The 27653-nt window shown below is 51.9% G+C and overlaps 3 protein-coding genes across 3 annotated transcripts; all 3 read right to left on the reverse strand.

The window, feature by feature from the left end:
* Nucleotides 1-761: 761 nt before the first annotated feature.
* NAT16 (N-acetyltransferase 16 (putative)) lies at nucleotides 762-8958 on the reverse strand. The gene is made up of 4 exons (XM_019752702.3): nucleotides 8364-8958; nucleotides 4431-4830; nucleotides 3470-3694; nucleotides 762-2823 (listed from the first exon to the last, which is right to left on the reverse strand). The coding sequence occupies exons 2-4, from the start codon at nucleotides 4824-4826 to the stop codon at nucleotides 2251-2253; spliced, it is 1194 nt and encodes a 397-aa protein (XP_019608261.3). The 5' UTR covers nucleotides 4827-4830; nucleotides 8364-8958; the 3' UTR covers nucleotides 762-2250.
* MOGAT3 (monoacylglycerol O-acyltransferase 3) lies at nucleotides 8545-24969 on the reverse strand (the record flags this gene model as incomplete). Its single annotated transcript, XM_088796924.1, is given in 12 exon segments — nucleotides 8545-8848; nucleotides 22184-22256; nucleotides 22259-22302; nucleotides 22304-22325; nucleotides 22415-22616; nucleotides 23236-23324; nucleotides 23327-23416; nucleotides 23923-24123; nucleotides 24395-24437; nucleotides 24440-24459; nucleotides 24546-24657; nucleotides 24892-24969. Coding segments are annotated over 12 exon segments (1278 nt in total), but the record flags the coding sequence as incomplete, so codon positions are not given.
* A 551-nt stretch (nucleotides 24970-25520) lies between these two features.
* On the reverse strand, nucleotides 25521-27532 carry LOC141570647 (2-acylglycerol O-acyltransferase 2-B-like). Its single transcript, XM_074328369.2, has 6 exons — nucleotides 27374-27532; nucleotides 26977-27155; nucleotides 26661-26865; nucleotides 26310-26484; nucleotides 26025-26209; nucleotides 25521-25754 (listed from the first exon to the last, which is right to left on the reverse strand). Exons 1-6 carry the CDS (start codon nucleotides 27453-27455, stop codon nucleotides 25600-25602), a joined length of 981 nt encoding a protein of 326 aa, XP_074184470.1. The 5' UTR covers nucleotides 27456-27532; the 3' UTR covers nucleotides 25521-25599.
* Nucleotides 27533-27653: the final 121 nt, after the last annotated feature.

Raw genomic sequence — 27653 nt, forward strand, 5'->3', positions numbered from 1 at the left:
TCATCCACACGTACATAGCAACATATCAGCATCGTCCTCATCAAAAACACAGTTGGAGTACCTGATAATGGGGTACACCAGCCATGTTATCCCGAACACATCCCACCCAGACACCCCTGACTCGTACACACATGTACGGAAACGCAGACACACAAAGACGCCCAGGGACACACTCACACGGACGGAAACCACCTTGCGCTGCCTCGCCCGCGTCCGCGCACGTCCTGGCGCCCCCGCGTGTTACTTTTCGGCATCGCAGTCTCCGCGGCTCCGGAGCTCCGCTCCCGGGGGGCGGCGCCCAGGCTACCTCCACTCCTCCCCCTTCTGCTCGTTGCCCACCAAAGAATGGGGAAATCGAGAGCGCTGGCCACGAGAGTCGAGAGCTGGAAGTTAGACGCCTGGACCGCAGGGTTGAGGGAGGCTGGTCCTGGATGCCAAGGGGAACTTGGGGGAAGAGCCCTTAGAATTTGGACAGCAGCCTACTCTCTGGTCCAGGGGAAAGCGAAGCTGGGGGGAGTCAGGGTTCCGCGCTGCTGCCTGCCTCGCTTCTGAGCAATCGCTTCTTTCTGCTGCTTGGCTGGGGTGGGGGTGGAGGCGCGCAAGGGCCAGCAGCCTTCCCCTGCTCCCCTCCAGGAAGTCATTAGCCCCATTGCCACAGGGCTTAGAGATCCTCTCTGATACAGGCTGCTGGGGAAGGGGGAGGATAACGCGTCTTATGCCTCCCCACTGAGAAGAAGTGAAACAGACACACAGGGTGGGCTAAGGGTACATTTTATTGCAACACAGACAAGGTTGAAGTGACAGGGATGGTGGCAGCATGGCCAGGCACCGGAGGCAGCAGAGGCAGAGCAGCACAGCAGGAAAGCTGGGAACATTGGTGAAGCAGCGGCTGTGTTCTTTGCCCACCTCCCACCTCCTGGCTCCCTCCTCTGCCCACGTCTTGTATTCCATCCCGAGCGAACCCTGTGTTTGCTGTCAAAGAACCCTTCCCAACTGTCCATTGTCCAACAAGATGTTCAAGTTACCACCATCATGCAGTGAGTTTCTGAGGCAAGCTTTGGGCTTGGGACCTAGGTTCTAGTCCTTGCGAGGTTCCCAGCTACTGCGAGTGACTGGGAAGTCACTTTGATTTTTCTAAGCCTCTGCTTCCTTTCTCTGTGGTAGAAGTGAAGACCCAGTGTAGGAGACAGCACTGTGTAAATGCAGCTGTTACTACTTGCATTTAAATAGAAGACTGTCAGAGTCCAAAAAGCATAAAGGAATCAGAGGAAGGGAGGAGTGTCCAGAAATATCTGGAGGCGGGGATTAGTTTCACTAGAAGGCAGCCTGGTTAGAATCAGGAGACAGTCGCACACCGGTTGAGGGACCTGCCCTCCATTGCACCAAACTCTCCGAGCCAAACCCCTTGGTTCATGCCACTGGTTGGAGGCATCCGGAGGGGGCCTGCGAGGTAGCAACACTGTGCAAAATTGGAGGAAACGGCAGTCAGAGGGGACAGGCTCAGGAAGGTGCATCATGAGTGTAAACAGAGGGCCAAAGGGGGTGGCGTTATAAATCTATTTCATTTACTGGGTCTCTCTCCCTATTGCACACAGGGTGGGTGATGAAGAGTTCATGATGAAGGGGAATAAAGAGGCAGAAACACCAGCAATGAGTAGCTAAGTGTCCGGGAAGTCAAGGGAGGAGGAGGAGGAGGTGGACACAGAGAGGATTGAGAGGACACTGAACCAGAGACACAGGAGGCTGAGAGGGCATGGAGGAGGGGAGCACGGGGCAAGCTCTGAGGGCTTGAAAAAGAGCAGGAGGGAGAAATGTAATAGGTATTGGGCAGCTGTGCTCGTGACCGTGCTGGGCATTGCATCTGTGTCTGCTCGCTTCCACCCACGAGGAGGCAGAAGGGAAAGGCCAGGAAGGGCAGAGTTCACTCCCAGGCTAAGGCAACAGATAGGGAAAGGCTCTGTGAAGGAACCGGTCCTTTGGTGGGGAAGGGGAAAGGATGGATAATAGCAGTGCAAGGGGCTCCCCCAAACCTGGTGATTCAGATCAGGCCGTGGGCAACTAGAAGGGGCGCTAGAAGCAAGATGACAGAGAGAGACAGGGGGGAAAAGGAAAGGGAGGGGTGGATATCAGGTAAGGGGAGGCGGCAGAGCAAAGGGCAGAGGGAGGAGGTGGAGTTTGCAAATGGGGGCGGGATCTGGGGAAGGGGCCTTTTGTAACACGCTCCTTCTTTCTCCTCAGATAGTAGAGGCCTCAGATGTCGGCCTCCAGCAGGTACTGTTCAGTGTAACCCTTGACCAGCTCGAGCCCCAAGCCGGCCTGGCAGAAATCAGCCAGTTGTGACCACAACTGGGGCGCCAGGAAGAGCTGGCACATGACGTTGAGGCCAGCGAGGCCCGGGGCCTGGCGCTGCAGGTGCCACAGAAGCTGGCTCTGCACTTGCGCGCTGTCGCAGCCGAAGGCGTCGATGTTGAGGTAGCACCAAGTGCCATCTCCGCCATGCGGGATGGGGAAGGGGCGCGTGCACAGCGTGAGCACGCGCGGGCGCGCACGGCTGTCCACGCACCACTCCAGGCCCTTGGCCGCCAGCAGGCGCAGGTTGCTCTCCCTCGGCTGGTAGGGCTGCCAGTCCTGGATGATGGTCCCACCCGGAAGCACGTCACGCTGTACGGAGGGCGACAGCAGGAGGCGTGCTACGTCGCCGCCGGCCTCCGACAGGGCCTCAGTGGGCAGCGGTGAGAAGGTGCCGGTGGCCCGCAGTGCAGACAGCCGCGCGCCCAGCCCGGCCAGCAGCGCCGACGCGTTGAATCGGACCAAAAGGATGCCCTGCGGGGGGCACGAGTGAGCGCAGGACGGGCGGTGGGAGGGCTGGCGAGCCCACCGCCTCTCGGTATCTTCACTCCCACATTCACACCCACGGTCTTCCCACTTAGGCCCCACAGGACAGATCGTGCGGAGCCGGATGGAGTGGAATATGTGAAAGTCTGGGTCCCCGAGGATAGTATGGAGGAACCAGGGGCAAATCCTCCGAATAGAAGAGTTGGGGGTCAGTGTGGAGTAGCCATGGAACTGGGGGTGTGGGCCCCTGGGTCTCCGAGGGAAGTGGAAGCAGACGAGTTGGTTGGATGGGGGAGGACGGAAGGGAAGGAAGAAGGCTCAGATTAAGATGTTTGGGTTCCTGAAGGGAGTCAGGATCGACGTAGGGGAGGCAGGGTCACCAGAGTCCGACTCCTGGCCACATCAGCCGCCCGGACTAAGGGCTGAGGCTTGACCGGGGGGATTGGGAGCTGTGTGACTTCCCCTGAGCAAAAGGGCCTGGGTAAGGACTGGGAGTCCCAGGGCAGGGCTCACGCGCACCGCACTCAGTAGAGCCGTCAGTGAAAGAAAACCGATGACAGGCTGGGCCTGGGGGAGGACGCCCAGAGGCCAGAGGGGACAGGACGGGCCATCCGGCCCCCCTTGTCCTTCTCACCTGCTTGGTGATTAGGCGGTATTTCTTCAGCTCCCGGGGGCCCAACTGGTCGTCCCGGGTCAGCCGTACTACCTTGACCCCCGGGTGCTGTCGCTTGACCAGCTGCAAGCAGAAGCGCTGCAGCAGCCCGGCCACGCCCTTGCCACGCTCCCAAGGCGCCACGCGCAGCCCCTCCACCAGAGCCGTCTCCCCGGCGTCGATCACGTGCACCGACTCCAGCGCGATCTGCAGACCGAGGCCGTTAGGGGACCCCTTTCCCGCCTAGGCCCCTTTCCGCTCACAAGGTTTGCCTCTTCCCACGCTGGGCGCTCCTTCGTCACCACCCTGGGAGCCAGGCTAGATCTGGGGCCTGCCCAGGGAGCTCTCCTCAGCACTTGGGTCTCGGATTCCAGGGCCGATCATTCGCCGGGGTTGCTTCCACCTCTTGAGATGCTGCGGCTCCTGGTGCACCAGGTCCCTGACCGCTCGCCACGCCTCCTTTCCTTGGCTCCACCCCCTGATACCTACTACGCCTCTTCCTCTTAGCTCCGCCCCGAGCTCATCTCAGAGCTGGTCCCACTCACTACAGCATCCAGGCCCTTTGTGCAAGGATTCAGTTTACTAAGAGGTCCTGGCTCCACTCTACCTGCTCCCACCTCCAGCCTATCTCCACTTACCTGCTTCCCTCTTTTTGGGCTCCTGCCCTCTGAAAGTCGTCAAATAGATCCTCAAATACTGAAACTCACCAGTCCCTCCCGTTCCTCTGCTATTCTGAGTTCTACACGTCCCCACCCCACCCTCACTGGCTGGGCCCCTAGATCCGTAAGCCCTACTCTTTGGTTCCGAAGCCAACTCTATATCCTCAGCAACCAGGTGAGGGCTGGGGAAGAGGCTCGCTTCCTCTCTTTCCTAAGATCCAGGAACCAAAACGTGGCTTCACCTTTTTTCACTTGGGCCCCTCCCCCCCCACACACGTTCTCACCACTCCTCCATTGCGCTTGGCCAGCACCACAGTGCGGTTGGGATCCCGGAGCCAGCTGTGGTAGCGGCTGGGAAGGTAGTCGAGGCCCCCGTAGATGTCCCCAGAGATGGCCAGCACCTCCTCAAACTCCTGTTCTGTGGCCACCACGAAGTCCAACTGTTCGGCCTCAGGCCTGGATCCGGACCTGGGCTTGGACCCCAAGGAGTTGGCCTTGGCCTCAGGCCCTGACTCAGCCCCCGGGGTCTTGTCTTCAGCCTCAAGCGCTGATCCAGACTTGGCCATGGTTCTGGCCTCCTGTAGCCAGGTCTCTGAGAGTGGCTCCTCATCTGGCTCAGGCTCTTTTTTGTCCTTAAGGACCTCTGAGGTGGCTATGCCACAGCTAGCTTCCAGCTTCATTACCCTGCAGTAAAGAGAGAACCCAGCATCCAGGTCAGAGCCCACTGTTTCCACATCTGGCCCCCTACACACAAACAGTCCCCACAACCCCTTCTTACACAAACACCGCTTTTCTTCTTGTCTCCACTCAGCCCCTGGGAATAGAGGGCCTCCAGCTCCCCACCTCCCACCAGCTCCCAGCACTCCCAGTCCTACCCTGCTCCACTCTACCGGAATGTCCCTCAACACTCACAAACTCAGGACCCCGTGAGCTCCCCTGCAGTTCCAGTCAGCCCAAGGACTCAAAGGAAAGGTGTGGTGGGCGATAAATAATGGAGGGACACTCCCTCAAGGGACCCACCACCTCTCTGCAAGAACAACATGAGAATGAAATTCTCATCAACCTCCAGTCCCCCTGCTGAGGGTTTGGGAGGGTGGGGGGAGAGCAGAGGATTCAACTCCTCCACTTTCCTGCCACTGTCACTTATCATTCCAGGGCAAAGGGAGGGGATTGTAGACCCCAGATCTCCTTTACGTTGCTGCCCCAGTGCCCTCCACCCTCGACACACATATTCAAACATAAACCAAAGAGCGGACAGATGGACAACTCCATTAGAAAATTTGAAGCCGCCACTCCCAGGCTCATCAAAACCATCCACTCCTTTCTTGAGTCTGTTCCCTTCTCCTTAGGGAGATTTGGCTCCACTCCCAGGTAAGACGATCATTTTGAAAAGGATTCTGTTGGAGCTCCAGCAAACAAAATGTCCATCAAGGTCATACCCCCTCCCCATTTTCCTCCTCTCCAAAGATGGAGTCCCTCCTCTTCTCCCTTCTCTCTCTCCTCCTCCTCCTCTTCTTTTAAAATTTGTTCCTGTAATCCTTGCCCCATTATCTCTCATACAGGGATTTCTCTGCCCTTCCCATTCCTCGAAGACTCCTTTTGGGGTCAGTCCCCTGTGGATCTGGCACCACTTTGGTCTCTGGCTTTTCTCTTTTCCCTGCTCACAGGCAGGGCCAAAGAGAAAGCCCCCGCCCGAAGTCCTGATGACTCCTTATTGCCAGACCTCACTCCTCCAGACCAAATCAACCAATCAAATCCTCCTAATCTCTCTGTCAGTCAGTTATAATTCTCCCCTCACATAACCTACATTAAACATCATTAACCAACATCGCAGGGGGCACACATACCAGCTACTTTGTGAAGGGTGATATTGGCTTAGTTGAATTTCTTTTTTAAACAAGAGCATGACCTAGGCTTGGGAGGGGCACCCAGGGGTGGTTTAGGGATGTTTTTAGCTTCCATACTATAAATGTGGCTTACACAAACAGAGTGCTTGCTGTACAAACAAGCTTCAAAACATGAACACCATCTTCCTCATTCTTTTCAATCTGATACCAATGCCTAAGGCTCTCCCAGATAAGCCAGCTGAGGTAAGACAACTCGGACCAGTATCATCAGAGGCACAGGCTCAGAGGACCTCAGAGCCGCTGCTAGGTCCATTAGAGACCACCAAGTTCAACCCATTCCTTTCACATAAGGAAATCAAGGCCAAAGATGGTTAAGATCTCACCTAAAGCGACGCAGCTTGGGCAGAGCCAGGCTAAAAGTTAAGTTTGCCTGGTTCCTAGGCCAGAGGGAGAGACATCTTTTTTTGTGTATCTGGATCTCCAAACCCAGGCTGAAGAGCAAGGATGGGAATTACTGAATCTTTGGCAGGAGTCAGAGGTCTCAAGTGCTAAGGGCTAAGCTGACTCAGAACCAGAGATAGAGTTTTGGGAGGAACCCCCATTGTCTTCCCCTCACTGTCAGCAATTTCTAGACCAACAACAAGCTCAGGCATCAGACTCCTTGCACCAGTCTCTGGGAATGATGGGTCCTAGAGATGAGCAGGTTAACTTGTGGCTCCCATCTGCATCTCCAGGCAACCTCACCAGCTGTTGTTCTGGGTCCCTGGAAAATACAAGCTGGTAGTTCAGGGGTAACTCCAGCAATTCCCCACTGCCTCCAAAGGGAGCAGATGTGAGCAACTTGTAGACTGGAACACATCCAACAAATCTGACATTAGGCTCTTATTTCCCTCCCTTGCTTTCAAGATGGGGAGACTATTTCCATAGGTGTCTCTATAACATCTCAGATACCGTTGTTTGTAAGGGGAGGCGGAGAGGCAGGGAGTTCCCAGGGTCACAGGGAAGAAGAGTTTGCCAATTCTTCCCCCAGCTTTTCTTCCCAGGCAGTCCTCTACTCTTATTCTTTTTGGGGGGACACAAAGGTTCCAAGGTCCTTAAACTCTGTGGGAGGTGGGTGCTGGAAACAAAACAGGTCAGGGGTTCGGGGCCAAGCCAAAGTTACTGGCCATTTCTCCCAATCCTTGCTGCACACCCCCATCACTTTCAACGTGACACCCTCCAACCTGGCTTCTTGAACTATAACTCCTGTAAAGTGTCTAGGCAGAGGCAGCCCTGTTCATCCAGGGCACTGTGGGAAATGTAGTTCAGATGTCTGGACCAAGCTCTGGGATGAGGGGCAGCATTTCCCTTGCATCCATATGCCCACATCGTTGTATCCGTTCTTTCAATCTCATAAATATGAATGATCACTCTGGGGAGACCGGGACGATTGGAGCCATCGCCGGGGATGCTGGGAGCCCACCCCCACGCCACTTCCACCGCACCCCACACACCTGAAATACTGAGGTCGCAGCTTTTCGGAGCTGAAAGAGGGAGGAGAGGGAGCAGAGAGGCGGAGACAAAGAGACGGCAGCTACACAAAGCGCCCAAAGAAGAGAGCCAAAAGGACGAGAAGGAAAGCCGAAAGGAGACAAAGGCGGACAAGGAGATTCCTGGCGGGAGAGGGTGGGAGAGGGGAGCGCCAGGAGGCACAGATACCGAATCACAGACATGATACCTCGTGACTTAGAGCTCAGCGGATGCCAAAAAAGTCCGAACACTGCACCCCAGCCCCAGGGAGACCATAAATAGAAAGCAGCGTGACACACCCCCCTTCACCCTGGGTGTGTGGTAGGGGAAGGGGTCAAGGCAAAGAGAAAGCCAGAAAAGAGGCTGGAAGAGAACAGAGACCTCGAGATGAGAGGAAGGGAGACAAGATGAAGTGGGGCAGAGGCAAGGGATGAGGAAGGCGGACCAACGAGTAGGAGCGAGGGGGTCCCCCAGAGGGCCACAGCCAGAGGATGGAGACTGTACTGGAGTGTCTTCGCGGGTCTTCCCTCAGCCCCCTTCGTGGAATGGGATTGGGGGAAGCAGGCAGGAGGGAGACTCCGAAGGAAGCTATCTAACTTCGCAGGGGTCCCCCTAGCCTCCAAATCCTGGGGACAGGTGGGAGCAAAAGGGCGACGGGGTGGGAGAGGGACGATGGGAGAGCGCATCTAAACACCTGAGGCGAAGTCACGGTCTTAGTTGTCTAGGTCACAGGACTGGAGGGTTTGGACCTTAGGGGGCGCAGCGGCTTTCTTCCCCGGGAGTACGATGGCCTCTGCCGTCCCCATTCCGCGGTGGAGGAGCACGCAGCCCCCAGCCCCCCAGTCCTCGCAGCTCCCTTACCTTGCCGGAGTCGGAGCCAGGGCCGGGATGCTGAGAAGCAGAGCTAAGCAGCCAAGGAGACAGCGAACTCTGCCGAGAAGTGGTCACTTCGGAGCCCCGAGGGTCAAATTCGGGCGACGCGCGGGGACTGCATGGGTTCAGACTCGGAGTTCGAACGAGCAGGTGGGGTCTGCGCCGCAGCTCAGTGCGGCCCGCGGGCTCCAGCGCTCAGCGGTTCTGAGTTCGGGCGGTGAGTGTAGCTCCGGAGGCGAAGCGCGGCTGGGCCCAGGCGTGCGACTCCGAGGGGCGGAGACCCCAGCGACGCGGAGGAAACACGGCATGGATCTGGAGCGGACTCAAGTCCGGCCGGGGGCTGGCGGGGGCGGGGGTAGGGTTGCAGTAGAGAGGAGCGGTAGTCGCAGGCGGTGCGGTACCCGCCGCAGGCGCAGCTGGATGGCCGAGTTATACGGGCGAGACTCCGCCCCTTGTCCCGAGGGGGAGCGGCGCTGAGGGTGACAAGTGTCTCGGGTTTTGGTGGAGTGGGTGATTGCTGGCTTAGCTGTCGTCCGGTGACCCCAGCACCTCGGTCTGCGAGTCCCTACAGCGCCGCAGTCCCCCTCTTCCAGGGCCACCCCCGAACGTAATCCGCCCCCTCTCCAACCTCAGGCCAACTAGGCAAGAGCGACTGGAAACCGACGCCGAGTCGACGGCCCTAGGGACCAGGTCGGAGAAACTGATAGAGGAAATTGGAAACCGGTGAAGATCGGAAGCGGAGAGACACCCAGAGACAGATACAGAGAGACTGAAAGGAGCGAAGCGAGGCCGACACGGGTCAGACGGGCCACCATACCCCGGGGTCGCAACGCAGCCTTGTGACCTGGCGGCACAGGCCGGCTCAGCTCCCACTCAGCCGCTCATTCCTCACAGGCCATCAGGCAACAAGCCCCCCGCGTGGTAGCACTCAGGAAGAAGGACTTCCAGGAACACCCGTGTGCGCCAAGCACACGCACGCAGAGCTCTGTGCACACGCACAGGCCGCGGATCTGTGCACACAAGGGAGCCGCACTCCGTGCCAAGCCGGATGGGTGGAGGAGAGGTGGGAGCAAAAGCAAAGTGTGGCCCTGGAACCCGAGTGGGTAAAGCACTGCCCCTGACTCTAATAAGCTTGTGGCCAAACCTCTTAACTCCTGAGGGCTCCCCTACCCCCATAAAGTGAGATAAATACTCCTGTAAAGAGCCAGGAAAGTGATGGAAGCCAAAGGTCTTTAGTAACTTAAAGCACTGCGGGGAATATTAAGGTTTGCTGAGGATGGGACCCCTTCGCTGTCTTCTTCCAGGGTCTGCCCAGCTCCCATGCTCCCCACTTCCCACCAAAGTTGATCCCTCACCTGTCGCATTCCATTTTTTATACTGTCCAAGGTGATAACTCCATAAGCTGGTAAACTGATCCCATTGGCTGTGCTAATGTGATAAGAGAGGATCGTGTTCCTGGACTACGACCCAAGTGAGTAAAGGGATGAGAGTCATCTCTTGAAGGTAGACCCACTAGGCCAATGAGTAACCGAGAAGTCACTCAACTTTTTTATTATAGGACTTCCCCCTCGTTGCTGATTTTTGAAACTGCTAACACAGGGCACATCTCACAAAGCTGAGTTAAGGTGGAATGTGCTCAATTGTGGGAAAACACCTCAAAAAGGTAAAGGTGTTGGAGGAAGAAGTCACTAACGGCAGAAAGGAGATGCAATCACATTCTAATCCCTCCCCTTTGACCAGAAACTTCCTTTTCTTTTCTTTCATTAGAAGCTCTTGGATTGGTCCAACATTCACCAACTTCCAATTCTCTCAATCAGACTTAATTTCCCCAAAGTTTCATGTCCAAGTCACTCAGAGTAAGATGTCACTGCTCATTGGGCCTATCAAAAGCCATCTTTTTCTAAAATCATCGTGCTCAGACTTCTCCATCCTGACTGCCCTAGAGGATAGGGCCAGTGGTAGTAAGAAATTGAAAGATAACTCTCCCAGCAAGAAAGAGCAAGAGGCATTTAGCATCCTTAAGCGATCGAAGGATTCAGGGAGGTAGGCCATCACTCTGTGCTACATTCTTTGAAATGGACCAAGGTCAAGGCCAGTTGGGGATGGGAGAGAGATCTGCTAGTTGAAAGGTGAGAGCCTGGCTTCTCAGACCTGTGTTCCAGAGCCACTGTGTAACCCCTACTGGTGGTGATATATGCGTGAGCCACAGAACCACCTAGAAAGTTGATAAGGCACTGTGGTTTAATCCTTCACAACACTGTAGGATGAATGGAACTGTTTAGTTGCTTTACAAATGAAGAAAGTGGGTCCTAAGAGGTTCCATGACTTGGACTAGGTCCCATAGTTGGCAAGGGACGCTGTCAAGTACTCTGACTACCAACTCAGACCCTACTGACCACTCACCCGTCGGAGGTCAAATTTACCTTGTGAAAACACTTTGCAAAGTATAAAGCATGAAGCAGATGTCAGTATTATTAATGCTGGAGATTTCCAGTAGTCACTCTGAATTTTGTAAACACTGTCTTGTACCTTGGGGTTCTGAGTATTTGCTTTGACCCTCATGCTGGGCTTGTTTATTTGGGCCTTTTATTTGCGCAAGCCTATTTTTTGTCTTCCCTCTGAGCCAAGTATGCCTTACTGTCAGCAGAGTGGTACCCTTGGTCCCTATCATTTCAGCTGGGCCCATCCTTTACTTCAGGACCCTCCCCATCTGCCTCTTCCTTTCCCACCCTTCCCCCACAACAGACCACCTTGGATCTTCTTCCCAGGCGTTCTGAACACCTCTGCATCTGGGATTCTGGGTGACTAGGACTTCCTCCTCCAGATTTGTGAGTTTTGAGTGTTTTCTTCTCTGATCCATCTCCTTCCAAGGCTTAGTCCCCTGCCCTCTCCCTGATACAGTGACCTCTCCTCTACTTGGGCAATTCCTTAATGTACGAGTCAGGTCTTGACTTTCCAAGATGTCTCCAGCTATCTATGGAACATCTGCACTTGGATGAGGGTAGGAAAGATACAGAAGTGCTTTACAGGAACTGATCTGGATACCTCAGATGCTTTATGTCATGCAACCTTCACGTCAAGCTCATTTTGCAGATAGGATCATTTGCAAAGATCCAAGGGTTGAATTGGTCCAAAGTCCCAGAGCCAGTGAGCTCCTAAAAGCCTTACTTGGAATTATAGCACTGAAAAGAATCAGATCACCCCAGAAGGCAAAATGTCCCAGATGCCACACACTCACTGGTGACTCATCGATTCCTCATCTGTAAAGAGGGCATAGCACCTAACTTCCAGTAAGGACTGAATAAGATAATGTTTGTAAAGTGCCTAGCATAGCATAGAAATTCAATGAATGGTAGGTCGCTGTTATGATTTAGCCATCTGGAGCAGCAATTTCCCAATGGGGTGCATTATATGAGGTGTGCTCAAAAAATACAGTGAATATTCAAATTAAAAAAATTTTTTTTACAGTAAAAGATACTTTGCCATTAATACCCCTCAAAATACTCCCCCTCGCTTCGAACACACTTATACCATCATTCTTGCCACTTTCTGAAGCAGTTCTAGAAGTCCTCTCTTGTGAGTGTCTTAATTGTGCTGTCATGGCTGCCTCGATGTACTGAATCAATTCAAAACATATACTTTTTATGGTCATTTTGATTTTGGGGAAGAGTCAGAAGTCATACAGTGCCAGATCCGGTGAATAAGGTGGATGAGGACACACCGTAATGTTTTTATTTTACAGAAATTGCTGTACCAGAAGCGATGTGTGACATGGAACTTTTCTGTTGCGATCACAAAATACGGTGAATGCTGCTGCCGAGTGCCGTCCAACAGAAAGGCAGGGATCTTCAATATGGGAAGTGGCGCCTTGAACCTCAATAACAGTGTGTGACGAGTTTCAACTTGTTTGGTGCAGTCAGTTGGGTATGAACTACGGTTGAGAGAAGGTGTGTTTTCAAGTGTGCCATAAATCATCCTCCATCATGACAATGCTCCATGTCACACATCGCTTCTGGTATACGGCAATTTCTGTCAAATAAAAACATTACGGTGTGTCCTCATCCACCTTATTCACCGGATCTGGCACCTTGTGACTTCTGCCTCTTCCCCAAAGTCAAAATGATTCAGGACATCGAGGCAGGCATGACAACGTAACTAAAGACACTCACGAAAGAGGACTTCCAGAACTGCTTCCGAAAGTGGCAAGAATGATGGGATAAATGTGTTCGAAGCGAGGGGGAGTATTTTAAGGGGGATTAATGGCAATGCGTCTCTTACTGTAATAAATTTTTTAAAATTTAAACATTCATCATATTGTTTGATCACACCTTGTAGCTTGTACACTGGAATTCAGACATAACTGAAGCCTCTCTTGTTTATTCTCCTTCCAGGACTGTCAGACTCTAAACTCCATGAATCAGGGGATACAAAGACAGAAAACCATTGAGCTTGACCATGGACATCTTTCAGACCAGGGTTAACATCATAGTTATCTTCATATAAGTGTCTTTGATACTTAGTTCAGGTCTTGGCACATAGTAGGTACTTAATAAATGTGTAATGAATTAATGAATGATTTCAATCTATTTCTGCAGTTGGATAGAGTGAAACCGGACTGAATATTTATCAGAGGTCACCCAATTGGGTAGCCATCAAACCAGACTCCTGGTATACTAACCCCAAACCAATATGCAGCCCAAACTTAGCTTCATTTCTAAAGGTTAGGTGTGACTACTGTGCTTACAAGTACTTCAAATTTCATATCTTCTCTCCCCCAGCCAACAGATTCCTCTCTATAATCCCCATAAATCAACTCTGGCTATAATGTCTGTTCATTTGTTAAGCAAGCATTAGTATCATCTTCTATGGGTCTAGCTGATTGCACTTCTGCTCTCAATGTAGCGGGCCATCAAAAAAACCCAAACATTTTTACTCTGGAGAATATCTAACATACACAAACATAGAACAGTGCTGTATAATGAAGCCCCATTAGCCTATTATCAGCTTCAACTCATAACTAATATTGTTCTATACCACAGGCTACTTCCCATCTTTCCTAATATTTTGAAACACATTTTTGAAACAAATTTTAGACATCATAACATTTCACTGGTGACTATTTCAGTAAATCATTTAAATATCATTACCACATTGATATGGACTGAATTATGCCATCCTCCCAATGCATATGTTGAAGCCCTAATGCCTACAGTGACTGTATTTGGAGATAGGGGCTTTAGGAAGGTAATTAAGGTTAAATGAGGTTGCTAGGGTAGGACCCAAAGCCTATAGGATTAGTGTCTTTATAGAAGAAGGACCAGAGATATCTCTCTCTCTCCATGCACACACAGAGGGAAGGCCCGTGAGGAGGCAGAGAGAAGGTGGCTGTCTATAAGCCAGAAAGATTGTCTCACTGCTGACAACTTGATCATAGACGTTTAGCCTCCAGAAGTGGTATTTTGTTACATCAGCCTGAGCAGACTAAAACACATACCTAAAATAATTTCTCTCCCCATCGCACTCACTGTGGGGCAAGCCAGCTGCCTAGTCTTGAGAAATTCAGATAGCCCAAGTGGGAGAAACCCACTTGACAAAGAACCGAGGTCTAAATCCAATCCTCAGAAATGCAGGCCTGTCAACAACCACGTGAATGAACTTGGAAGTGGATCCTTTAACCCCAGCGGAACTTTCAGATACTGTCATCCTAGTCTATAGCTTGACTGCAATTTGATAACCTTAGGCCAGAATCTCCCAGCTAAGCCTCTCTCTCAGAAACTGTGTGATAATAAATGTTTATCACTGTAAGCTGGTTGGTTTTGGGGTAATTTGTTATACATTCAGCAAGAGGTAACTGATACAATTGACATATATTTTAAGTTTCTTTTATTCTATAAGTTTCCCTTCCATCCTTCTCTTTTGCAATTTATTTATTGAAAAAAAAATGAATCTTGGTCCTGTAAATGTCTGCACCATCTGTCTTCTGCTGATTACACCTCCATGATGATTTTTACTATATTCCTCTCTCCTCTATTTGTTCTGTAGTCTGTAGATCTACCTGCCCTGTCCAATATGGCAGCCATCAGCCACACATGACTGACTATTGGGCACTTGAAATGTATCAACACAACTGAGGAACTGAGCTTTTTATTTCATTAACTTTGAATTATAATAATTTAAATTTTAAAACAGATAATTGATTCAGTTATTGGAAAACTTTTAAGTAGGCTCAGAACAATGTTTTCAATTAGGAATCTACTTTTCACTTGTGGATTTTATAAACTCTAAATATGGATCAAGCATTTCTAATGGATGTTTAGCGTCTAAATTGAAATATGTCCTATCTGTAAAATACAAACTGGATTTCAAAGACAATCCAAAAAGAAAGTACGTAAACTATTTCATTACTATTTTTATATTGATTACATATTAAAATAATATTTTGGACATATTGGGCTAAATAAAACATTAAAATTAATTCCACTCATTTTGTTTTACCTTTTAAAAGTGGTTACCACTAGAAAAGTTTAAATTATATATGTGGCTCACGTTAAATTTCTTGCTAAAAGTCAGGTTGTACTTTTTTGGAAAGACTGTTTCATAGGTGATGCTGCATTCAGAGGCTCAGATCTGATTATCTTGTTCAATCTTATCAGATATGGATGCTCAAAACTGTAATCAGTTATCAGGGTTTGCAAAGTGGTGATATTCTTATTCTGTCATTCTGGGTTTTTATTTTTGTTTTTTTTTTGCTTGCTGGAATACCTATGAAAGGAAACTTGTTCGCCTCTACTATGATTACTCTGAGGCATAGTTTGTGAAGGAAAGAGGATAAATGCTTTAAAATTTCCCTTTATTTGTGAATTTTCAAGATAATGAGTTGGTTCCCCAGCATCCTTTAATGATGATCAGCTATTATTTTTAGAGCCATTAAGAACTCCTGGATTTTAAACCTGTTTCATGTGGTGTGAGCCAATGCAGTTATCGTCCTTATTGATGCTCAAGTTATTCAGCTTTTGGGGTAAACTGGGGTTTTAAAACGACACAGAAGGGTCATGATAGATCTTTGGGAAGAGCTACAGGGATGCAGGAGAAGAGATGTGGGAACCAGCCTGGCAGATGGGCAAATCAAGGGAGGTGTGGTATCCAGGAAGTGGAACCTGAAATGAGTCTTAAAAATTCCCCTCCACATGATAAAGAAAAGCAGGGTCCTTCCAGTGGGAGGGAACAGCCTGAGCAAGGCCCAGAGTTGAGAAACAGCCTGCTTTGCAACAACAAGCAGCTCTGGGTTGCACCCATCCTGTAGGCAGGGAATGAAACGGGGAGGGTTTTAAGCAAGAGACAGTCAAATTTGCCTTATGAGTAGAAGCCGCCCTCTGGTGGCCACGTGGAGGATGGCATAGAGGGAAGAAGCCCTAGGAGGAGGTGACAAGCTGAGCTCCTAAGGCTTCTTTAATTCATAGTGTAAGTCTTCATAGTCACTCTTCCAGATCACGAGCAGAAATCATGCAGCGTTGGGGCTTATTATGCAACTACACGGGATGAGAAATTGTAGAGGGAAGCTCCTTAATGGCTCTTTACTGTGGGGCTCAGGCCTCTTGAAAATAGAATAGAGTTTTCAGGGCAACGGAGAGATCCATCTTCTACCTGTGTACTTAGCACGTGCACTTTTCCAAAGAGAAGATCCCCTGGCAAATGCTGGCCACCACCACATGGAGCATTTTTTTTCTAATTTGCACAAAGACCACCTCTAGGTAGATGCAGCCTCCAGGCACAAGCAGACGGTGCTTTAGTGTGAATTTTTAAAAAGCACCTGTTGTAGGTTGAATTGTATTTTCCCCAAAAGTATGTTGAAGTCCTAACCCCTAGTAGCTGTGAAAGTGACCTTATTTCAAAATAGGTTCTTTGCAGATGGAATCAAGTTAAGATTAGGTCACACTGAGTAAGAGTAGGTCCTAACCAAATATGACTGGTATCCTATAAGAAGAGAGAAATTTGGACACAGACACAGGGGGAGAATGCCACTTGACAACAAAGGCAGAGATTGGGGTGATGCAGCTGCAACCCAAGGATTGATGACCAACCCCAGGAACTAGAAGAGGGAAGGAAGGATTTGTCTCCTACAGATTTCAGAGGGAGCAGGGCCCTGCCAACACCTTGATTTGACCTCCAGAATGGTGAGACAATAAATTGTTGTTGTTTTAAGTCTCCAAGTGAGTGATACTTTGTTATGGCAGCCCTAGGACTCAAATTTAGCGTCCTTTCTTTCCATGATGGACACAGCCCTACTTCCAGCTCTGTGAAGGAAGCCCCCATTCACTCCCACCCCCAGCTGGGTATCTGGTGCAGGGCACAACCTACAAACCACATGGCTGATTTCCTCGGCACTGGGTCTCTTGGACTCACTTCATTTGTTTCAGCACTCACCATGCGCCAGGCATCATGACCACCATGACACAGTGAAAATGCACAAACCCACAGACACACTTCCTGGCCTCAATACTGGTATTTAATAATATGAGATGAGAAATATTGAACAAGCTATACGTTGGTGAAACAAAACAATGGTTTGCATAACGTGACGGTTCGTATAATATCATCATATAATGTAATTCTTGTGATGTGGTTAGGCAAAAATTTTGTGGAAAAGAGGTGGGTGAGATAATAGTGACAATGGCTAACATTTATGAAGCATCCCAGCACGCACCGTGTGAAACACTTTACATTCTCGTCTCATTTAAAGCTCAGAGTGATGACCTTGGTGGAAGGGACTAAGGCTTAGAGAAGTCATTTGAGTCCACCAGGGTCTATACCTATTAAGTGCTAAATACTGGAACTGAGCTGAAACTTGATGGTAGGAGTTCTAAGGATGGTGGGCAGAACTCTGGTTAGGAAGGGAGCAAATTAAGGATGAATGGGAAACGGGGCTGGCTGGGCTCTGGTTGTGGGGTTCCTCGAATGCTTGCTGAGGAGTTCACACCTTCTAATGGTGAGGATCTAGTGACAGTGAGTAGGAAGAAGGACGTGATGAAAACAGTACTTTAAGAAAGAGCATGAGAATGCATTAGATGGAAAATGAGAGGCAAGACCTCTGATTTCTGAGGAGTGTTCCCAGAGGGACTCCATGGGAGGGAGGGGGGCATGGAGTAAGGAAAGAAGCTAAAAACCACTTAGAAAGAAAATAGAAGAGTCCAGAAAGTATGACTTGGGTTCTGGAAGATAGGGAGAGAGGAAGGAGACAAGGGTGATTCTGGCATCTCCAGTGTGTACCTGAGCAGGGATAACCTCTGGTGGACGCAGGCAGTTCAGGATATGGAGCTCACTGGATACACAGACACCATGTTCTGCCTGTAGATAGATTGACTTTTCAGAGCCAGAGGGATGAGCAGGTGGGGAGCACGCACAGGGCTGGAGCTTGGGAGGAAGGACCAGCAGAAGGACTGCAGAGGAGCCCACCTCTGAGAGGTGATGGCCAGGGTCCCAAAGCACATTAGGGTCTGCATGGGTGGAGGGTGAATGGGATGGCGCAGGATTCTCACTGTCTGGTCTGGATCTTCTGAAACAGTTACAATGATGCCTCACCTGCCCGAACCTCCTCTGGCCTGCTGGGTTGACTCCTCTACCAGTTCTGAGGGCTCCTCCCTGCCCCAGCCCTCTGCAGTGCTGGCCTTTTCCCTCTTTCTCCAAAAAAACTTCTAGATGGTTCCTCCTGCTGCATCGTGGCTGAGTGGGAACCCACCCAGGAGAGAAATTCAAGGGTAGAGAGTGGTGGGAAGCCAGTGGATGACAGTTTTCCTCAAGCTAAACAAAGACCTCTGTCTGTGCAGTTGTCCCACGAGGGTGCGTGCGTCTCATTCACGTCTCAGAATAACTCTGTGTATGTTCAGTTGGTGAAAATTCAAGCTGTGCCTTGTGATTGGGGTACATTTCTGTGTTGTATTTCAATAAAGAGTTTCAATAAAACCCACAATCTGAAGTAGATAGTCCCATGACCACGGGGAAACTGAAGCTTGGAAAGGTTAAGTGACTTGGCCCAGGTCAGGGTCAGTAGTTGAGATTCAAAGCCAGGTCTGTGGGACGCAGAGATGGGTGCCATTCTTCCCCCTCTGACCACTCAGAGGACCCTTCTCCCTGCTGCTCCCCCATGGTGCTAAGATAGTCATGGGCCACTTTGGGTCCTCAAACCCAGGTTTTGTGTCAAGTCTCCCCTTGAAATATGCGCCTTCCAACTCTGTCCTATTTCTGTTCCTAATAAATGGCCATTGTCACAGCACCAGTGCAGCCATGTGGCACATTTCTTAGTGAGGGTCTATGACCTGGAGATTGGAGCCAGAAGTGCCAGGCCCCTGCTCTGGGGCCTGGGCTCAAGCTCATCCTGTTTAGAGTCTTGATTCTGACTAGGGGCTCCAATGTCGATCAGGGCCTGACACCTGTCAGCCAACCTCAGCCCAATGGCCAAACTGACAGTTGAGTTTGGGGGATTTAGTTCCAATATGGGACTTAGGTGGAACCCACATGACAGCAGCTGTGGGGACATTTTGATTAATGTATGAAAGGCCATTCTGAGTGTCTCACCTGGTATCTCAGGCTAGCAGGCTGTACCCCTTGCCTGGACATTGTGGTTTGGGGTCTGCATAGATTGGTGGGAGGTGTGGGACGTGGACTTGGCAGCTGGACTCTCCACACTTCTCCATACGAGGCTCCAGCTCCTTAGACCAAGTTTCATCCAAGACGGATGCTTGATGAGGGAGGGCTGGAAAGCCCGATGACAGGAGGAAAACGGGGACCAGGGAACCTCGGCCTCAGCGAGGCCAGGATCGGAGCATGACAGCAGACATTGCTTGGGGAGGCTCAAAACAGGGTGGGAGGCATGGCAGGGACTCCTGCGCCCCATGGCTTTCTCCCAGTCTTGGCTGGCTTCCTGGAAAGGAATGCACGCTCAGAAGGGAGGCTGCCTGCAGCCGGTCACAGTGGGCAGGAAGGATGCCAAGCTGCCATGATGAATAGGGAAGTGGCACTCATGTCGCCCCGGTGCATCCTGGAGGGATAGTCATTGGTGTCCAGGGGTGTTTCCATCTTCCTCTGCCCCGCAGATTCTTTCCATGACCCTCAGCAATAACAACACATTCTATTTCCCGCACCCCATCCCCAGCACCCACATATGGATGCCAAGTCTCTCCCCAGAGACAGAAGCCCCATCTTAACCTTTCTGTACCTTTCCGGTTCATGTTGTGGTCTCTCCCTTAACCAAGATGTTTCCTCATGGAGGATAATGTCCCCTCCCGATTCTTCCTCTCTCCCGGCACCTTTCCTGAAAACCTTGTCCTACTGGCTTCACAGATACTGGGAGCACTTTGTCCTTTAGATCATAGCTCTGCCTCTTGGGCTAACCCTATCTCTTAACTGGACTTCGTGGCTGCCTCAGGCCAATCCGCTCCCCCTACCACTCCCCACAACTTCATTGGTCATAGATTTCAGACAGGGGCCTTATAAGGAATAAAGTCCCTTCCTTCCTGCCCCCCAGTCTCACACAAAGTTCCCATTCCTCACCTACCACCAAACACAACCTCAGAGCTTTAGAGAGAGGCCCCCACCACTTATAGGGAAACAGAAGAGCAGGGGGCTTCTTGGAGGAAGGCCCACAGTGATCTAATAATCCCCACACTCCCAGCTCTTGGCGGCCTGTTGTGCCCTTGCCCCTCAGGGGAATAACCCAAAGAAAAACACACACGATGCTAACACTGAAGCTTGGACTGAAGCATGAAGACACAATACATAGGTCCTCCATTCCAAAAGGGGCCAGACCAGACCATATTCCACATCTTCCATGTAAATGGTTGAGAAGTGACTCTTGAGCCCCTCATTCACGACAAGGATCAGAGAGTTTGGGATGAAGGAGAGGAGTACTGGCGAGGACTTTTAGAGTGTTACAAGCCTTATTCCTAGAAGGCAAGTGTTACTTGACAAGATCAGTGACAAGAGGCTTCAAGACACAAAGAGCTTGGTGTGTCCCAGCGTTTGGGGGATGTGGTCATCGGAGAAATCTAGTGGGCAGATTGTGGCTGGTTGGATGTTCTATCCAGGATAGAAGGAAGGACAAGTGGCTGCATCGAGGCCAGCCTACACTCTACGGGTATCTGGGCCAAGGATGCTCAAGGCTGGAGCTGGTATTTTCCGTCCCTCCCCACGTGTCAAACTAGAAGAGTAAAGGAACTCCTACCGAGAAACCTATGTCAAGTTCATGGGCAGAAAACCAGGGACAGACGATGAAGCAGAGAAAGTACAGAAGCTGCCAGAAGGACTTAAAGGGTAGACTCCGAAGAATCCATAAGAATACCCAGGAGGAAAAGCCTTCGAAGATCTGGAGGCCCAGAAAACACATTGCTGTCTTACGACAGTGCAGTCAAGAACTTCTGGGCTCCTTTTCCCCTCCTCTGCCCCACACTTCAACTCCAAGAAGATCAGTAACAGCAACTAGCAAGGGAGAGGGGGAGGAAAGAGGTCAATCTTACCCCTTTTTACTCCACTTTCCTCAGCTGCCACTTCTGGGTAAACAGGCAGCCCGCTTGTAGCCAGGCCCTGCTGGAGAGGGGAAAATTCCTACCCCTGGATGAAGGTCCGAGTGTTGATTACTACATGAACTAAACATTTCCATGTACTAACTTAAAGTGAATACATATCACTTTGTGAGAGGTGTAAATGTCTAACTATCACATTGTTTTGTACACCCGAAACAAACAAACAAACAAACAAACAAAAAGTGAATATAGAACTTATTACCTGAAAACGACCCAGATAAGTCATGGGACTGCCCAGTTTTTTATCCAGGGACAAGAGAAAATTCTTCCACTGCATAAATTTTATAGGAAAGTGGGAGACAAATGGGAGTGCATTCTAATTACATTCCAACAAGTTATTCTTACTTAAGTCTCGGATACGAACACAAAGCCAGTCAGCAGAAAAGGCTGACAAAAGTCAGAGGATGCTATAACGACGTAAGGACGCTTAGACTGCTCAAGCGGACCCGCTCATTTGACCGATGCCGTGCTTGCAATAACGATGATGATGATGATAGTAAACTCTCATTGGCTCATATTTTGCCAGTCTCTGTTCTAAGCCCCTTAAATCTTAATTATTTAACCTTCACAATAGTCCTATGCTTATTGAGCAAATGAGTTACTGGTGACCTAATGCTGCGCTTGCAGTAGGGCTTAATGCTGATAAAAGAAATCGTTGCTTCATCTGCTCTCCCAGCCCCAGGAAAACTAAATGATGGGGAAGAAGGGGCAGAAGCAAGCTATGTACTTAGTCGTCTTTTCTACCACTCTCCATACTGTCAGGTACCCTTGACCAAGCTCAGCGTTTGCTCATGGTGTCCCACTATCCACCCTAACTTCTCCAGCTACCTGAATCCTGCTCACCTTTCAAAGCCTATCCCTCCTTGCAGCCAGCCTCCCCCAACTCAGTCCGAATGTCCTACAACTCTCAGCTAAGCAGATGCCTTCATTTACAGAGGGAGAAAGGGCCCAGCAAAGGGACGAGACTTATGCAAAATCATGCAGAAGAATTAAGTCTCGCTGGAAGGAGAACTCAGGGTTCTGATACCCAATCTAAGGCAGCAACTCTTAGCATATTTGGATGGGGCGTTACACGAGGTACGCTCACTCCCAGAGCAAGAGCGTAAGCTCTGTGGGCATCTGATTCTACAAAGTAGTGGTGGGAGAGAGCGAGCTTTTATGGGAGGGCTAGAACATGGCAGTAGGTAGGTAGGAGTCTCAGGGGCTACAGGGCAGGGGCAAGGCCGGGGCTACCTGAAGATGAGGTGAGTAGAAGCAGGGGCACCACAGCTCGCCTTGTGCCCCTCAAACAGTTGTTCCAGAGCCTCATGCAGAGCATGTGCTAGTGGTCAACTTCCTCCTTGGTGGGGTGGAGGCACTGGGATGTGGTGGCCCACTGCAGGGAGAGGGGAGACAGGTGAGGAGAGAGGCCTCTCCTGCCCGTACAGCTGACAGCACCTTTCTTCCCTGGAGATGGGCACTCGCCTGCAGTGGTGATGGGCATGGGGAGGGGCAGTAGTCCCTAGGAGTTGGCTGAGAAGAGACCGTGGCCCCAGAAGATGCAAGAAGCAATGCCTCTGAGCTTCTTGAAGGTGGTCTGGCACTGATGTTGCCAGGGGTCTGTGGCAAAAAAACTTAAGTCTGAAGATATCACTCCCCCAAAGGAGTAAATAGGCAGCAGGACACACTGGGGAGGGGCGACAATATATAAGAGGGGTGGTCAGGTCAGGCTGTTGGAGTACCCCAAGATGGGAGCCCTACAGAGCAGCAAATCCCTCCCCACACTTCATGATTCCACTTCCCAGAGTCTTTAAAGCAAAGGACGATGGCTACAAAGAAAGATGTGGAAGAAGGGATTCACAGTTCCTGAGACACAGTTGTGTCCTAGGCCTTCATATTTCCTCACCCAGTCTCTACCACTGTATCACTGCAAGGCAGGTATTAACTCTATTTCACAGGTAAAGAAATATGTCCAAGGTCTTGCCTTTGGGATAGTGTCAGAGAGGGATTTGAAGCCTGCGCTTCTGAGCCAAAGGCCTCAGCTAAAGAGTCCTGCTACTTGCACTAAGACCTTGCCTCTGTTGGAGTGCGAGGAAGGCGGGAAAGTAGCCACAGCGCTTGGCACAGAGTAAGCACTCAAGTGCTGACATGAGCACCCTCCAGGTATAGGGCCCAATGGGCTCTAGGAACACATAGTCCCACCTACAGGAAGCTGGATATGTAGGGACAGAGTCCCCCAGACACTTTGTGAAGCTTGACCATTCAGAGCAGACCCAGATTGGGCACCTGCACCCCACTCATCCATACCTCACTGCCAGGTGTACAAAGCCTTTGTGATTCTGGAGAGTGAGGTGATGCTCCCCTGGGATTGCATACAGGGGCTCCTGGGCACCCCAGCCACAATGACCACGACCTAACCAAGCTGGGGCTGCAACAGAATAAAGTCCAGACTCTGGCGGTTCACGGAACACATTCCTACAGGCATGAGGAGGTGGGGAGCAGTCACCACCCCCTCCTCAGCTCCCCAGACCCTGACCCCACCCTTTACCCTGTTTCCCTGAAAATAAGACCTAGCTAGATAATCAGCTGTAATGCGTCTTTTGGAGCAAAAAAATAATATAAGACCTGGTCTTATATTATCGTAAAATAAGACCGGGTCTTACATTAATGTTTGCTCCAAAAGATGCATTAGAGCTGATTGTACAGCGAGGCCTTATTTTGGGGGCAATACAGTAGGATCTGAAGGATGAGCACCACATCCCCTTCCTTCCAAACTCCCCTACCCACCATGCCCATGTCTGTGTGTCCTACGGTGCCTGTCCCAGCAAGGACACTGTAGGACACTTGCTCCAAAACTATTCACTGACACCCACTGTGAGCCTGGCCAGTGTTCAGGCCAGTTCTCTGAGGTGGGTGGGAGGGGGTCACCCTGGCCAGTGGGCATTTCCTCCCACTCAGGTGGAGGCTCACCATAGCACATGACGTAGTAGTCTCATACTCTCGATAGACTGGGAAGTGGAAGAGTCTGGCTAAACCAACTGTTGAGCGCCGAAGCCCAGGGCACTGCTGGGAGAAGACGTTGCTCTCCATGGAGAAGTTACAGAAGGTTCTGATGCACATGAGTCCATGTGGGTGAGAGCCAAATACATAGTTCCCATCTGGGGGCAGCTCCACTGTTTTCACCAGCTTTGGGGTGTTGAGCAGCATGAGAGGAAGAAGGCATAGAAGGCAGGCCACCAGCTGAAAAGTTGTTGCCTTCCACCCCAACAGACTTCAGAGCTCAAGGTGCTAGGATAGAGTCAAGGGCACAGGGGGCCCACGCTTGAACATCACTCCACCCCCTGCCCCATTGCTTGAGCTTAGGCAGCAGGGCTGAGGTTCCAACAAAGGGAGGGGTGAATGGGCAGGGGAAGTGAGGGAGAGGGAAGAGGCAGAGATTCTCTCTGGAGGGTAACCTGTTACCTTGATAATAATCCCTTAGGTGTTTCCAAATGGTCCAGTTACTAATCTCCACTCAGACCACCTTCCACCTTGGGGCAGAGATATGTGGGTGGAGGTAGCCCTGGAAGCACCCATCTGCCATCTCTCACGACCTAGGCCCCTGTCCAGCGCTCACCTTGGTTGGATGTGTCCCAGTCCAGGAAGAGCCATGACAAGTAGAGAACAGAGAATGACCAAAGAGGCGTGAAGAGGAGGGAGAAGACAAGAAGGGAGAAGAAAGAGCCCAGGTGAAAGATGAGAAAGAAAAACAGATTCACTTTCAAAACTCAGTCATTCCATCCATGGCTCCTCTCCTCCACCTTCAAGGATCATATTCTGGGCCATTTCCCAGCCCCACATCTGGCCCTCTGCCCTTCCCTTTGCATTTGGGTATCCAAGTGGAGTTCCTGACTTTCCCTGTCTACTTCCCTCTCCCCTTTCAGGCCCCAGGTACCCATGCCTCTCCGGCTCCTCTCACCCATGGAGAGGAAAGTGAGCATGTATTTGTAGGCGCCCACTGCTTCTTCAGCGTTTTCATAGTGCAGCAGGGCAGCGGGAAGGTGGACTCCTATCTCAGTATCTCCCCCTCTGCCAGCAGGGATCCAGGACCTGGAGGACAATTGATGAAGGTTTCCCCACGCACCTGAGAAGGAAGGCTTTCTTGCCCAAGGAACCAAGCCTCTGGGATCTCCCAGGAGTGTGTGTGTGTGTGTGTGTGTGTGTGTGTGTGTGTGTGTGTGATGTGGATGGGGAGATCCTCGGATCCTGACGTCTCCAGGCTGTTCTCAGACTGGTCTTTGAATTTCCTGAGTCTGGGCTGGCGGAGGGGCAGGTCTGACAGCCGGAGGAGGTGTCTAGTGTGGTGCGGCAGCTGCTCACAGAGGCTGGAGAGCCCGCGCGGACTGAGTCCCAGCTGCTGTCTGGGGCCAGAAGCCCAAATGAGACTGTCTGATCTCCAGTGCGACCAGCAGGCCTCCGACTCTGTTTGCTGGTCTCAGGGAGTGTCAAGGCCACTTGGAGCCTCCGGCCAGGGGCAGGGGCTGGGGTTTGGGGTGGGCTGCTCCGCGCGTGGACCTCCCCCCGCCGTGCACAAACACACAAACGCCGCAGGTCTGTTCTAGTCTTTAATCCCACTCCCCCTTCCGCAGTCACTGCGAGGTCAGGGGACGGACTTAGAGACAGCGGCGCGTCTAGGTGAGGACGAGGTGCCTGTCGGCAGGAACTCCGTAGCGCGCCTTGTGCTCTTCGAACAGCTGCGTGAGCCTCTCCACGTACAGCGCGTGCAGCGCGTCCACCTCCGCCCGGCTGGGCCGCGGGCTCCGCCGCACTGGGATCGGGGCCCCGACTGTGGACCGAACGGGAGGCTGGGATCTCCCCGACTCCCCGTCCCCTTCCCTCCCGCCCGCCGCGATGGTCGAGGGCAGGGGTCAGGGCCTGGGCAGTTGTCAAAGGCCAGCCTGGGGGCGGGGGGGGGGGGGTGGCGAGGCCGCATGCGGCCGGCAGCCAGAATTTCAGGCTCCGACCAGCGACCTTCACTGCCCAGCGCCGGGAGCAGGCAGGACCCTGAGCTCCGGGGCAGTGGGCAGGCGGTGGGGTGGGGCGGGCCGGGGCTCACCGACGGTGTGGATGGGCTTGCGGAAGGGCAGAAGGAGGCCCAGCCGGCCGTGGAACAGCGGCAGGGCCACTGTCAGCAAGGGCTGCAGCGTTTCCTGTACCCTTCGCACCCAGGAGCCCGGCGGGTTCGGGAACTGCTGGAAGAGATCGTTCTCCCCGAAAGAGAAGACAGGCACCAGGGAGGCCCTGGGGGAGCAGAGGCACGCCTGATTACCGGCCCGGGCCGCGCTGAGCTTTTCCTGCGTAGGGCAGTCCGGGGGACTCCGGCCACCGACAGCTTCCTCACCCGTGTTCCAGCGCCAACTTTACAAATCCTTTCTGATTTCGGATCCGCAAGCTCAGCGCTCCGGGCTTTGCCTCCAGCGCCTCTAGGGGCCCTCCCACGGCCAGGACAGCCACCTGGCCGCCCCCAGGTCGGGACAACAGATAGGCGACGCTGGCCTTGTTAGAGGACACCAAACCTGGGGGGAAGGCAGAGACTGGGGGACCTGACTCCTGGCCCTTCGGGAAGAGAGGAGAGGGAAGAGGGCGCGGGGAAGGTAGAGCTGGTACCAGGAGCCCTCAGACGGGAGGAAGACAGGTTAGAGGTGACAGCGGGGACTGGGGGTCCTGAGGCTGGGCTCCCCCCTCTCCTCACCAGCGCACATAATGTAGTCCCGGAAGAGAGGGAGGTAAAACCAACAGGGCAGCATGAGCAAGTGCGGCCTGAGGCCCGGGAAGAGGCGGGAGAAGCCCGTGGCCTCTGTGCAGAAGCTGCCAAAGGCCCCGGTGACCAGGACGCCGTGAGGGTGGAAGCCAAAGAGATAGTTGTGGGAAGGATCCAACTCTGCGGTTTTAATCAGCTGGAGGGCAGAGGGTGCACACGGTGAATTGGACTTTGGGGGATGAGGGCAGGAAGAATCTATTTTGAATCCCGGCCCCCATCCCAGCACATTGTTCCAGGGGGCCCTCACCGACATGGGGAAGTAGTCCCGGAAATGTCTCCAGATGGCCCAGTTGCGGACCCAGTCTAATCGGCGGCCTCCTGCTTGCGGCGTGTCCCTATCTCCATAGAGCCAGACCAGGTAGAGGACCACTAGGATCCAGGCTCGGCTTAAGGATGCAAGGAGCAGAGCGGCCAGGCACACCTGGGCTGGAGGATGGGGGTGGGGGTGGGGAGTGGTGTCTCAGGAACCAGGCATTTAAGTTTCAGATCTCCCCCTTGCCTCCCTTCCCTGTCCCACCTAATTCCTTCTCACTCCTTAAAGGACCTGGGAGATCCTTGGCCCACCTCCGTCCCTGGTGATAACCGGAAACAGAGCCCCAGGTGTGTGTGTGTGTGGGGTCAGGTCCAGGGCTTTAGGGACTCACCCAGCCCCAAGAAGGAGAAGACCCATTGCAGGACAGCGAACACTTGGAGACACCGGTGGAGGCGGCTGGAAGAGGCCTGCATTTTCTAGAGGGGAGTCGCACAGAGGCCACCATGGGCTCTTAAGCACACCCTTTTTTGGCCCAACCCACTGGCCCTGACCCCTGGTCCCTGGTTCCACCCTGTTTCTGTCCCCTTTGCTGATTTACATACTAGACTCTGATGAGCCCCAGCAAGGAAGAGTTAACCACTGCCTGAGCTCAGGGAAATCAGCAGGGGTGT

Source organism: Rhinolophus sinicus, chromosome 3 (genome assembly GCF_057876585.1).
Source record: "Rhinolophus sinicus isolate RSI-liver-muscle chromosome 3, RSI-T2T, whole genome shotgun sequence".
Classification (NCBI taxonomy): Eukaryota; Metazoa; Chordata; class Mammalia; order Chiroptera; family Rhinolophidae; genus Rhinolophus; species Rhinolophus sinicus.